This window comes from Mesoplodon bidens (assembly GCF_964165515.1).
Source record: "Mesoplodon bidens genome assembly, chromosome: 3".
NCBI classification, from domain to species: Eukaryota; Metazoa; Chordata; class Mammalia; order Artiodactyla; family Ziphiidae; genus Mesoplodon; species Mesoplodon bidens.
Genome location: NC_138178.1, coordinates 48,687,492 through 48,701,910, shown reverse-complemented (window position 1 = coordinate 48,701,910; position 14,419 = coordinate 48,687,492). Strand labels below are relative to the sequence as shown.

The 14,419-nt window shown below is 41.9% G+C and overlaps 1 protein-coding gene across 4 annotated transcripts in view; it reads right to left on the bottom strand.

Moving 5' to 3' along the window:
* The window catches only part of LIPC (lipase C, hepatic type), a 177,680-nt gene continuing 163,261 nt past the window's right edge, over positions 1-14,419 (bottom strand). For 3 of the 4 annotated variants that reach the window (XM_081228748.1, XM_081228749.1, XM_081228750.1), the window contains 3 exons: positions 9,783-9,900; positions 7,982-8,200; positions 2-3,312 (listed from right to left, as the gene is read on the bottom strand). In XM_081228748.1, the coding sequence (XP_081084874.1) occupies positions 3,201-3,312; positions 7,982-8,200; positions 9,783-9,900 (449 nt within the window). In that variant the 3' untranslated portion in view covers positions 2-3,200. Of the gene's footprint in view, positions 3,313-7,981; positions 8,201-9,782; positions 9,901-14,419 lie in introns of all 4 variants that reach the window. The other variant, XM_081228751.1, reaches the window with a different exon arrangement.

Below are 14,419 nucleotides of genomic sequence, written 5' to 3'. Positions count from 1 at the left end.
AGGTTTCATAAAATGGGACCTAAGAGGTGGCCAAAGCAGGCAGCTTTTATACTTTTTAGACAAAGAGACAATTCCTTTGTGAGGAATTGACAAGACAAAGAAAGTTAGGTTTTGGGTGCTCAATTTAGTGAAGAATCTAAACAGACTTTGGACCTAGGGTAGTAAATTAAAGAAGTAACAATGCTTGTTTATACAGGCTTCTCAGCCCCAATTCCCTATCTCTGGTGAGAAGGGTGTCTTTCTACCTCCAGATCAGGGAGGGCACCTTTCACAGGAGAGATTTATTTCCTGCTTTCAGAGAGACGGAAAGGAGGGTCAGAGTGTCCCTCTTGCATTGGTTCTTTCTTAAGTAACTTTAATTCAAAAACAATATGCCATTGTGGCATATTTGGGGGCAGCCTGTCCTGTGCCCTGATAGAAGGAATGAGGTGTGCTGGGGGCCATTCATCACATACAGATCATAGGAATTCCAGGAGAAGTCTGTAGTATGAGATGAGGTAAGCAGGTAGGTGGTGACGCTCGGGATTGCCTTCTTCGGTCTTCCTCTTGCTTGTCTGTGTCCCATCCATCTGGCTTCCCTCTCATCCACGCTCTGGTGGGAGAGTGGGCGTTGCACCGGGCAGCTTGGCTTCCTGCTCTGCCACCCCAGAGACGTGTAACTGCTGGCAAAGCTTTCACAGTGTCTGCGGCAACATTATCAAGGTGAACACCGAAGACAGGCAGCTTGGCTCTGGAGGACAGTGCATTCATTTTAGTGTTGAATGGAGTGCTTGTTTCCTTCTCTCTGACTTCAGGCACCTCAAAGAGCCCAGCTGCCGTGTAATTGACGCCCCATTTCTTTCCTTGTGCTCTCTTACAAGTAAAAGCACAAACAGGCTTTTGCCTGAAAGGCAGTATGCTAGTGTTATCTTTCCTGAGTGGGCTCATAAATACAGATTCTTTGGAGAGAGGTGCGTATAATCAGCATACCAGTCAGCATTTTGCATGTGCAATGAACAGATGTGGCTGCATTATTCAGTTTCCCTATTTGACTTCGCTCCTAAGATGTACTTCAGAAAATGTGATGTTGATGAACACATCTTCCCAAGTGAAAATAATCCATGCCAAGAGGAGTCTCAAATGTTCCCATTAACCATTTGTCATGTTGGTTGCTTATTGATTTCTCTGCCCCCAATGTTATGACGTCCTGTGTCACTTTAAGTTTTCCTACTAAAGATGAAATAATTTCTAATTATATTTTGTGTGAAACTAATTAGTATTGGAATGTATCACACTAGAGTAGAAAAACGTTGGTTTTAAACTCTGCCCTTTATTTTCTTTTTTTTTTTGTATTGCAAAATGTGACATTCATACTAAAGTGAGTGCATAAAATATATATGTACATTTTAAAGACTGGTTATAAAAATGGACACCTGTGCAACCACCACTCGGAGTGACAAGTACAATGTTGCTGGCACCTGGAACTCTGGTGTGCACTTCCTCTTTCCTAGATTACCACAGCCTCAATGTTGTGCTAGGGATGTTATTGCTTTTACTTAGTGTTTTACCACCTATTTATCCATCCTTAACAATATAGTTTAGTTCTCCTTGTAACAAACTACATATATATTTTGTGTCTTTGTGTAAATACACAAACCCACAAGTGCTTCCTTAAATTCTGCCCCCTGGATACCTCTCTGTCTCACTCTAGACTCAGCCCTTTCTTGTTGTGTGTGTAGCTTTGGGTAATCTTTTTCACTGCTGTTTAACAACCATTAGTAAGGATATACCACTGTTCATTTATGCACCGCATGGGTGGATATTTGGGCTGTTTCTGGCTGTGATGTTTTCAAGGCTGAGAGGAGTATTGTTCGACTTGTGCATAGATTCTATGGGGTATATAGCAAAGAGTATGTTCAAAAAGTGATATTTTAAATTCCCTCTGGATAGTCGATGATAAAACATGCCCATCCAACACAAACATGACTTTATTGTAAATCTTAGTATTTTAGACATGATGGGAAACAGTGTTCATTTTAATATCTGTAATTTCTAGACTCACACACACACACAATACCTAAAAGGGCGGTCAGGTGCTTTTGCAGTCAAGGTTAGCATGCAGGACACAATACAACCTTGACCCAGCTGTCCTTCCTCCCCCATATCCTTTAGTTTCGTGGGTCTTTCCAAGGGAAATAAAAGTGAATCATGCAAGATCCTCTTAAATTGATTTCATCACAGGCAGGTATGTCTTCAGGACTTTTGTTTCCAGGAGCCCTGCTCTGGTGAAGAGCATATGAATTATGAGCTGTATAGAGCTGAGGCTATGCCAGTGTCAGGTGAGGTTGTTGACTGTGTATAGTGTGCTCCTCCTCTCTGAATTACTTGACACACAGATCCAAGAGATTTACATCCAAGGGATGTATCTAATATTTCCTTCACATGCTCTGTGATGGAGTTTGCTGGTCAAAACATCATTATTTTGTTTACTGGTCCGTTTGAGATTTGATATCTAAGTCTTTGAGATATTCCAAGTTTTCCATTAGCTTTTGTGGCAAGCATTAGTAAAAGAGGAAAATTGTACTTCAATAGTAATTTAATCATTAAAACGACCAACTATCCAGCTTTCATGGTTATCATTAGTAGTTTTAGGAGAATTCTACTACAATTGGTTTGGTTCAGTGAAATAACTGTATGATTCGTATGATGGTAACTTTTAGTTTAAGTAGAATTTTTCTTCTTTTGGTGAGCTGAATGGTCTTAAAGGGTGTGTACTTTGGGACACACAACTGTGATTAATTGGAATTTCACTTTATGGAAGTGCTAGTTATATAATAAAGAAGTATCTTTCCAGCATGCTTCAAAAAACTGAACAGAACAAACTAGCAAGGAAATATGGGAAATTTGACTTAATTGTAAAAGACATTTTAAATTAGAACAATGGATCTAAAATGGCTCTTACATTTGTACTTATTTGCATATATTACCATTCAGTCAGACATAAAATTGGGAAATTTTTGGTTACACTAATATTTGAATATAGTTATATGACATAGTTTTAAAAAGCTGAGTTTGTAACAGTGAAATGTGCTCCCCTTTAAATCTTAACTCTATTAAAGCTTTATACAAGTTTCTTTATATAACTTTGGTTTTCAAACAAGGCAACAATTCCAGATAAGGAATAAAATCATTTATTCTTCACACTGGGTCTTCATTAAAGCTCATCTGATCTTTCGCTTCAATTTTTTAGAGTTTGATTCACATCTCACAAAGGTTTTCTCCTGGGTTGGGTGAAGTTGTAGATCATTCATGTTTTCTGAGCAAAATGTCATTCTGCATAGAAAACATCAAGCAAACATAGCACTAAATTTTGGATGGAGCTTATTGAAGTGTTTCATCCTTTGTCAAATACCCAATTTGACATGCTATTTAGTAACACATGCTATTTAAAAAAAAATTAGATCCTTATGACTGCAAATACTTTCATAACTTCAGAGAAACACAAAGCCCAGGTCAGTGAAAGCAATCAGTGTAAGGCTTCCCGGAGCTCTGTGTGGTGTGATTTCAGTTCTGCAAGAACTGAAAGTCCTTGGGGCAGCCCTGCTTTGTTCTCCTTTATACAGCTCATCAAAGGTTTGAGGGTAACAATGGTTTCTTTCACTACATTACCCTGTCTCCAAGGCAAACATTAGCACTTTCTTCAACTGTTCCTCACAGGCAGGCTTCGTGCCCAGCCTTCCTTTTTTGGACACACTCCAGTTTGTCAATGCCCTTCTTAAAGGTCCCTGGGTATGAGGCCACTGTCATCAGCATCTGCCTGGCTCAGCCCTATAAGCCCCCCTATAAGCCCCACCCTTTCCTCTTATCTGGTCCTCCAGCCACAGAGGATATCACTAAGTGCTTTGGGTCTCTCTTGGAGACCAACGGCTGACAACTTTGACCATTGGTTTGGCCTGAGATGCTATTTTGTGGTACTAACTTCAATTGCATCTATCTGAGAAAAAAAAAAAATAGCAGTAGTCACAGAGAATTGTAGTTTATAGCTTTTTTTTTTTTTTTGAATTGCATCTAAGGTCAAGTCTTTACTAAATCAAACTTTTTAAATTAAAAATTATTGTGAGTAATTATGAATGCATTCTTAAAAATTCAAACAGTAAAGAAATATATGAGGTTGAATATTAAAGACCCTCTTCTCCATCACCTTTCACCAATATCACTCCCCTCCCTGCTTTCATGATTTGCTTTCTGTCTTTCTGGACCTCTTTCTATGCATTTACACATATACGGATGTTCATATACAAACATTAAATTTGTTGTATTTTTCTGAAAAATTTTCTTGTCATCAAATAATGTACTTGGAGAACTGTTCACATCAGTACATACAAATCTATTTCATTCTCGGCTGGACCTAGAGATTATCATACTAAGTGAAGTAAGTCAGACAGAGAAAGGCAAATATCATATGATATCACTTATATGTGATCAAAAAAAAGTGATATGAATAAACTTATTTACAAAAGAGAAAGAGACTCACAGACATAGAAAACAAACTTATGGTTACCAAGGGGAGAAGTGGAGGGAGGGATAAATTGGGAATTTGCAGTTAACAGATACGTACTACTATCTATAAAGTAGATAAACAGCAAGGACATACTGTATAGCACAGAGAACTATATTCAATACCTTGTAATAACCTATAATGGAAAAGAATCTGAAAAAGGATAGATATATACTGAATCACTTTGCTGTACACCTGAAACACTATAAATCAACTATATTTCAAAAAAATCTATTTCAGTCTTTTTCACCTGCTGCATAACATTCCAGTGTATGGATGTATCACAATGCATTTAGCCATTTTCCTATTAATGGAGATTGGGATTTTTCCTCAGTGGTTTAGTATTTACAAATAGTACTGCAACAGACATTTTTGTACATAGATATCCTTTGTGGATATTTTGAGTATTTCTCTGGGATAGGCACCTAGCATAAATTCTGGGTCAAGATTATGCATATTCCAAATTTTGATAATATAAGTTCCATGAGACCAAGGGCTTTGTCCACTCTGTTCACTGCTGTATACACAGCAGTGTCTAGCATAAGATATGTGCTCACTAAATGTTAATTGTTGAATGAAATTCCCCTGCAGAAGCTCTGTAACTTATACTCCCACGAATAATGTATGAAAATGCCCATTTCTCCACACCTTTACCAGCTCTGGATGTTATCTGTCTTTGAATTCCTGCCAAACTAGTGGGTGACCAGCGATAATTTCATTGATTTTTGTTTTGCATTTATATGATTATTGTGGCAATCAAACATCTCATTTTGTTTAGCCAATCACTTTTCACTTCTGGCTATAGGACCAATATTCTCTGCTCTTGCTTTGGGGGAAGCTTTGGGGGAAGAAAATCACCTCTCATTGAATTCCTTCCATGGAGGCACAGAGCAATTTATTTAACCTTTTTTTTTTTTTCTTGTAGTTAGCAAAGAGATTGAGAATGAGGTTTAATATCTGCATCCCAGCTCTGGGATTTCAGATGGTAGAAGGTACTCAAAAATTGGTAGTTATTAGTCTCATGAGATACGTATTATAATTCCCATTTGTTACTAGAGAACTGAGTCTCAGAGAGGTGCAGCTATTGTCTGAGCCTCCATAGGTGGAAGCGGTGAAATCAAAATTCGACTTTGGGACTAGCTGATGCAGAAGTCATTAGATTCTGCCTACATATAGTTTGCTCACTGCCTGTCTCTCCGGGAATGCCTCTTGGCCTCTCCAAAGCCTGTTGCAGCACTGACCAAACAGCACCAACCTGAACTGATGTCTTTCTTCTTAGACTTCCTATAGACCATGCAGTACTAGACTCTTACTGTTCAAAGTGCGATCCATGGACCAGCACCATCAGAAGCACCTGGGGGCTTGTTAGAAATGTAGAATCCCAGGCTCCATCTCTACCTACCAAAGCAGAACCTACATTTTAACACGATTCCCAGATGATTTGTGTGCATATTAAAGTTTGAGAAGCCCTGGGATGGAGCATATCATTAGTAAAATTAATGCATCTTGTTTCCCTAATTAGGTCCTTGAGTTTCTTTCTGCCAAAAGCTACAACTCAGATTTTTTTGGTACCTCCACCCCACGCCGATGGTGTTGGGTACTGCAAAGACCCATAGGACTCACTGAGTTAAAAACTTAAAAAACTATAGGTCCCAGACTCCCTCCCCCTTTTTCATGATGTCCCTCCTGCAGCCGTGGGGAAAGGTGTGATGTACGTATATATTAACTTCCAGCTCTGCAACTCTGCTAGATTAGACCAGAGAAAGTCAGATTAATGGGACCAAGACTAATGGAGGGGGGAGGAGCTGTTGGAAGCTGTGCTCGGGCAACAAACGGGCAACGAGTCAGACAAACCAAGTCAGATCTGGGCTCAGACAGTTAGGAGCAATGTCTCCAAGCTGTGTAACTCCTGTGAGCCTCAGATTCCTAATCTGCACAGCAATACTACCCATTTCAGAAGGTCACCGGGACGCTTCCATGAGATGAATGCTCTAGAGCAGCACCTCATTCAAGCCCATGGTGCAGCAGGAGCTCTGTAAGCACCACCCCTGTCCCTCTCCTCTTTCCTTCTTCAGAGCCATGTGGTAAGCACCAGGGGAGAAGGTAGTGCTGTGTTTTATACTACCTTTCAGGTCAAGTCACCTAGAATTGCCATGGCAAGCAACCACTAAAACTGAGGAATTACTCTCCAGCTGAGAGAATCTGGGGACGGGTGGTGCTCAGTTGAGCTCTTCTAAAGGGCCAAAAAGTCATGCAAGAATAGCTAAGCGTATAAGAGGAGAGAATTTAATTTTCTCAAATTGATCATGTGGAGAAATCTGTTGGCAGACTGCAGAGTATGCTCTTAGTAATTGCCAGGATTTTGTATCCCAGGGAGATAAAAACTCAGAGTGTGGTTGTATAAGGGACTCAGGGGGCATAAATCTGCCACAGGCCACTCCTAGCAGTGAGACCTGAGGGGTGAGGGAAGAGAGGAGTTCAGAGGTGAGAGGCATGCTGTTCTCCAACTCTGCTGACAGCAAGCCAAAGAGAGCAATAGGCTGGCCAACAAAGGGCAGGAGGAGAGGAGAGACAAGTTTCCTAAATACAGTGGGGAGGAGATAGGAAAAGGTCTGGGGAAGGACAGGATTCTCCTTTCATGGGGAACTGCAGAACCACAGAAAAGCACGGTTGCCATAGTAAAATACATGGGGCATTCTTTTGCTCTGCTGAGAGGACTGAAGGAGCAGCTGGACATCCTTTCTTTCCTTCACTCCCTGCGCCCAACCCAGCCCCTCGTGTCCCTAGAGACTTTGGGCCGAGGGAGATGTTCAGTCACACAGAGCTGCACCTCCTGAGGGTAATCCACTGGTCCACATCAGAATTTCTTAGGGCTCCAAATGTGTGGTCCTTCACAGACCACAGCCAATCAGAAGCTCTTCAGGTGGGTATTCAGGTGGACTTCTGCATATTCAATAAGTTCCCTAGTGATCCCTTGGCATTCTTAGATTTGAAAGGTGCCACCACAGTGTGAGATTTTGAGATTGTGATTTGTTAAAAGCATTTCTCTGGGTAAACAACAAAGAAGAAATGTCACGTCTAGGTCCTTGCCATTCAAAGTGTGGTCCTTGGACCAGCAGCATTGACATCACCTGGTGAAATTTGAAAAGCACTGGGCTAGTGAGTTGTTCTCAAACTCTGGAGGCAGGTGGCTATTAACTGTGGGCAGAGGGAAGAGGCTAGACTAGAAATCAGAAGACCTAGGTGCAAATCCTTGTCCTTCCACCTATGGCTTTGTGAACTCAGGATGGTCATTTCATCTTTCTGAGCCATCGTTACGAGATATGCCATCGTTAGGAGATAATAATGCACACTTCATAAGATAAATGCAAATAGTAAACTGTAAAAGTGCTGACATAGGTAGATGCTTAACAGATGTTAGGAGGAGGTTGAAACAGCACTCACCTTTGCTGTGTTTCTCCCACTTTGACTCTGATGCTCTTCAGAACAAGGCCCGAGTGAAGGGACTTTCTTCCCCATGGGATGATGATTTGGACCGTGTTCCAGACATTGGACCACACCATACTGTTTTCCCACTTGAACTTGATCATGATCAGCTCACCAATATCCAAATCCAATGTGATAAGAAAGGAATAGGTTTTATTACTAGTAATTCCTTTGTTCCTTGAAGATGCAAAGGAAACCAGACACAGTCAGTTGATTTTTAACAGCAAAGTGATGCTTAGGCACATTCAGGATATGTTAGGTTTGCCTGAATTATTTGGGATGGTCTTTTCTGCTGCATTTCCGAAACTGGTATTGGACAGACTCTTAATAGAGATAGCAATAGGTGTGCCAGGATAAAAAGGGTTTTCCAGACCAATAACATTGGGAAAACCATCTTATTTTCTGTGTTAGCATATTAAAAACGCCCTAAGAGTTCTACAGTAATGAGTCTAGTTAGCTTTGTTTAGCTCAGGCTTCCTAGTTTCCAGATTAAAAAGTCGGGAAAACTGCCCTGAAGAGGGCAGGGGCTTTGGCAATGGTCTCTGGGCAATACCACTCTCTGTAGGTTTGATCAACACATTAGAGCCACACCACAGTCTTCTCTCCAGATCGATGCTTTTTTCCTCCCCACATAAATAGAAACTTCTGTTAAAACAAGTATAGCAGTAATAGAAAACCACATATACAAAGGATGCGCCAGTTTGGAGCAAGATTTAAATGCAGATCCTTAGGTATCATTATCAGCTTTACTCACTAATCTCCAAGACATTAAAATGTCCCAACATTGACAGAACTGCCAGATACCCTTTCCACTACTTAGAACAATCCCCCGGGGAGAGATGTGGGACAGCGCAGAGTTAACACTGGATTTAGGGTGAGACAGGTGGCTGGAGGATTCCCTTGCTTGGCTCATCGAAGCTCCTCCTGTATGTTGTAAAGCATCATTTAGGAATCCACCCACCCCACTAGGCTGGGAGCATCCTAAGGATAGTGTCCTCTCTACCTCCAGTGCTGAGCACCAACACATCCTTGCTGAGTGACTGAATCAGTGTGATGATCAGAGGTTCAAAGCTGGGGGCAATTCTTGGGAAGCTGAGGACTGTCCCTGGAGTGGGTGAAAGCTAGTGTCACTTCCCAAGGAGAGCCCATGCTGAGGGTCAAGATGCTGAGAAAAAGCAGCCAGCAGGCCTTTTCTGGCCAGTGAAGGTGTGGAGCCTCTGCAGGAGACGTTGAGGCCACTGCCCATGTTGTGAGCAGGTGTGCAGCAGGGCAAAGGACAGATGGGGAGGGCTGGCAGTGCAGGCTGACTGAATGGAAAATTTGTGCCACGTTGAATGATACCAGTGTTATTTCTGGGTTATGGTTTTCAGAACTCACTGGAAAGGCGCTCAGGGCCTTCCTGGGGACACCTGCTCCAGCCATCACCACTCCTCCCTGCTTGGATCTTCTCCCTGTACTGCAGACATGGACTGGCCACCTCTGGCTTCCCTCTCCATTCCAGCCCCTGTTGCGCTGGGCCCATCACAAACACAGGTAGCAGCAACATAAAGTAATCGTTGGGACTGGGTGAGGCTGAGGAGGGATGACGAGGTGCTGAGTGTGGGTGGATGTCCCATCTGACAGGGTGTTTGGGGCAGTCACAATGGGCTGAGAAAAGTAAGTTGTGTCTGGCCTGATCCTTGAAAAGCAGAGTCCATCCAGACCCTGTGAGAAAATTAAGCCTCTCATCACCACGGACGGGGCTGTACCTCATACTCACAGAGTGATGGGGATTTTCTGCATTTCCTCTTTTGTTCCGAGGAGTGACATGGCAAAAGTTGGTTCTACTTGTTTCTCAAGTTCATTGATGAACTGAATCTTCAACTGGTAATGATAAACTAGAGGGGAATAGGATGGAGAGGGAGAGAGAAAGATCATTTAAGCAGAAAATTTTAAAATAAAAAATGTCATATTTTTACAATTTAAAAAGCAGAGGGAAAAGTATGGATGAATAGATACCCCCCCCTTTTTTTTTCTGGGTGGTAGAATTATGAATGCTTTTTATTTTCCTCTTTTTCCTTCTCTGAATTTCCTAAATGTCTAAGAGGACTTATATTTGTATTGGGTTGGCCAAAAAGTTCGTTCTGGTAGTGAATGCGTTGTTCAATAAAGTTCTTGGTGAAAATGAAAAAAGTGTCTTTTATTTTTACTTAAAACTGAATGAACTTTTTGGCCAACCCAATAATATAATAAATATTATCCAACAAAAGAAGGCAGGAGTACAGTATATTTGGCATTCTCATCAATTTCCAGATGAATTCTGTTGGACTATTCCACGTATTTGGCAAGGGTCCCCTTTCACACATCAAAGAATATATTGCCTTTTAGGCAGCTGACAAAAGCAAGAGAACACACTGTCATTTTTACCTTTGCCTCTGTTTGATGGTGTCAGTTTTGGGGTGAGACAGAGATCCAGCTAAGAAATATGCCCTAATGACCACACCTGTGTGTTCTGGGGCAGTTCCTGGGAACTAGCTCTGTGGGGTTCAACAAGCACATTTTCCAATGGAAATAAGACAACTAGTTCTAGTACCTGGGCCTAACATTTTTCTATCTTATCAAGTGTCCAGAATGTCCTTCTACTGGGTTGTTTGGAAGAGGGAAATTTAATTTCTTCTTTACCTAAACACAGTCTATATTTAATTAATAAAAGCAACCTGCTTACTATAGGACAGGTGTTGTTAAACACTTTACATTGCATCGTCTCATTTACTTATCATAACTACCCTATGAGGAAGGTATTGTTATTATCAGCCCCATTTTAGAAAGAAGAAAACCAGGGCCAGAGAGGTGAAGTGACCTGCTCAGGGTCACATAGCAGCCTGTGCTCTTGGCCTGGACCCATCGCCTTGATTAGCTTGCATTGTTATACCAACCAGCTGTGGAGCTGTTTTCAAAATTACCCCACCTCATTCCCAAGTGACCGACGGCTGCTTCGACTTCTTTTTCCTGCTGTCTCCATATTCTCTAAGTACTTGTAGCACGTGAGCTCCAAGACTGCAAACAGGTTTAATACGGCATGTCAGCTTGATTGGTAGGACTGCCTGGGGCCCCATGTTGAGATGGGCTCTGAGACCATGTCTAGGCTCTTGGGAGGATTGGTGTCTGCCTTGGGCGAAGGATAGGGGATATACAATATACTTGTTTTGTATTTGCTTTGCCTGTTCTAGATAATGATTAACCTACTAATCCTGATACAGTGCTTGCACATAGTAGGTGCTTAATAAACATTTGTGGGATGAAGAACTGACACTTTGCTTGGGAGTATCAGAATGTGCATGAACATTTAGCAAGATGGAAATCACCTCTGAGAATTCAAGATCTGAGTTTCAAAATTTGTTGTAGAATTCCTCCTGGAAAGGATAGATTATGGAACTAGCCACTTGATTATCCATCCCATGCACCCAACCTGTGGAAATTCACCATCCTCATGAATCAATCTACTTACTCCCAAATGATGCATTTCCGCTGGAGGTTGGTAGCTACACACAAACCTGGTAGTGGCTAATGGTGTGTTGCCAACACCTCAGCTGCAGGTCCTGGTGTGCCTGTAATTGCTGGGTTTCTGGGTTATTTACACAACCCTACCCTTTGGCATAAACCAATCTTCCCATTTGGGTTTTGCAGTGGATTGCCTGCAGTGGATTACCTCCAGTGCCCTGAATAATAGGTGCTCGAATCCTCCAGCCTGGAATATAGTAGTTTGATGCTCTCAAGATTGTGAGGCTTTGGGTGAGAAATAAGAGAAGGGCTATGGGCCCACGTCCCACAAGGGTCCCTAAACCCTTGGGTGGCAGCGGTGGAGGCAGGGACTCTGGCTTATCATCCCAGAAGCCTCTGGAGAGGTCTTATACTATTTGGGGTCTGTCTAGGGAACTCTGTAACAGGTGAACAGTGTTTTAAGTTGAACTGAGGCAAAAAGGAAAGATACAGGCCGTAGGCACTGGGGGTGGGGTGGGGGCAGGATGTGGACAGGATGACGTGAGAGAACTGGCCTTGGGTTAACCCCCAAACAAGCAGGCAGGGCATCTCCCAGAGTATGCAAGAAACACTCATAGCAACCAGTTTAATATGTAGTAACTGGAAATCTACTGATATCCAGCCCAGTGCTGAAAGCTGTTGGGGATAGATGAGTAAAAGAATGTAATTAGCAGTATGCTTGGTAATAACATAGGCTAACATTTATTTTGTTTACCTGTGCCAGGCACTTTGTATTTATTATCCCATTTAATCCTTACAACAGCTGGTACTATTATTTCATTTTAGAGAAGAGGAAACTGAAGCACAGAAAGGTTAAGCAACTTTTCCAGTATCACACAGCTAGTAAGTAGCAAAACTGGGACGTAAGTCCAGGCCACCTGGCTCCAGAATTTGAAGTTTTAAATGTTTATAGCCAGGACCAATAGCTTTATATACCCTAAGGAAAAAGTCGAAGTGCGGAAAGAGATTAAAGTTCAAAAATGTCATAACAGAATTATTTAATTAAAAATAAATAAAAAACACCCTAAATATTCACCAGTAGAGGAATGACTATGGACTAATAATGACAATTATGATAATTACCATTTAGCTCTCTATTATGTCCCAGATACTGAACTATTGTTTCTCAAAATTATCTTATTTCTTTTACTACAACTTTGTAAGATGCCTATTTTAACTTCCCTTCGCGTCATTTTACAAATGAAGAAGCTGAAGCTCAGGAAATTTAAGTAACTTGTCCATTGTCATGCAGCTAAGAACTGGTGAAGCTGCAATTAGATGTTAGTCTGCTGACTCTGAGTTCATGTTCCCAACCATGTGATTTACTCTTATGAAGTGATTAAAAGATATTTTTGGAATGGTTTCAATGCTTAAGAAAAAGTGGAAAAAAACCCCAAACAACCATCAGGATACAAATTGTACGTCTAACATGAGACTAATTCTAATAAAACAGCATGCAGAGTAGGAGGGAGATTCACAAAAGTATTAAGTGATTATCTCTGGAAAGGGGAGAGGGGTAATTTTTATTCTCTTCTTTATGCTTTTCTGCAAGTTCCACATTTTCTACAATAAGCATGTATTCTAATTAGACACTTATTGGAAAAAGAAAAGTTTTTAAAAGTATTAAGAAAGAAAACAGAACCAGGAGCTGTGGTCCTGGCCTTAGAGGAGCTTGCAGCTGGGAAGCAGAGTGACTTCTGTGACCCTTGTCACCTTCGGCCTAGTCTCACGGGCATCCGTGTCCATGGATCTTATCTCCCTGAGGGCAGCCTTGGGGTCATATTAACACTTGTATCTCCACAAGTCATGGCACACATCAGGCATCTAAGGAGTGCTTCTGAGGCTTTTTGTGTGAAAACAAGGCAGGACACAGTTGCCTTAAAGAGCCTAATTGTGAATAGGAATAATCAAAAAATTGCTTTCATTTGTTGAGATACTACTACGCATCAGGCTACATACTAAGTGCTTTACAGACATTACTTTTGTCCTCGTAACAAGACAAAATAAAGATAACATGTGGTGAGACTCCATTTTCTATACCTACCCCTGCTATCCCCATCCAGCTCTGAACCCCAGGAAGTGACCCCACGGCCTCATCTCCTGGCTGCCTTGCAGGATGGTTTCTGGTTGCGACTGACCCACTGGGGAGGCACCAGCAGGAGATCAGGGCACAGAAGAGAGAGGTCAAGGTGTTTCTTTCTTTGCTCCCTCCTGCTTTGAAGACTGACTGCAGAGGAACTGTGCTCCATGATGAGCTGCTATGACCAGCCTCTCCTCCACAGCTCCCGTTCTCTTGGGCTGTTCCTTCTCCTTACTTCTCCCAGAGGCTGGTTGTTAGATCTGGGGTGCATCAACAGCCCATGTTGCTTTCCTTAATATCACCCACCCTCTCTAAGGAGTCCTGCCTGCTCTTTTTAGTTGATCCAGGTGAGTGGAGTCCTGTTTTCTGCTGAGACCTAGACAGATAGGGTGTCAATGATCCTGGTAAATTACAAATAAGGAAGCAAAGATTTGGAGAGGGGTGCAAGGTGACACAGATAGTTAGAAGTGGAGCAGACTTTTTTTTTAACATCTTTATTGGAGTATAATTGCTTTACATTGGTGTTAGTTTCTGCTGTATAACAGAGTGAATCAGCTCTACATATACATATATCCCCATATCTCCTCCCTCTTGCGTCTCCCTCCCACCCTCCCTATCCCACCCCTCTAGGTGGTCACAAAGCACCGAGCTGATCTCCCTGTGCTATGCGGCTGCTTCCCACTAGCTATCTGTTTTACATTTAGTGTGTATATATATCAATGCTACTCTCTCACTTCGGTGGAGCAGACTTTGAACACAGGTGTCTGGTCTGATTCCAAAAGACCCTTCCCACTGTG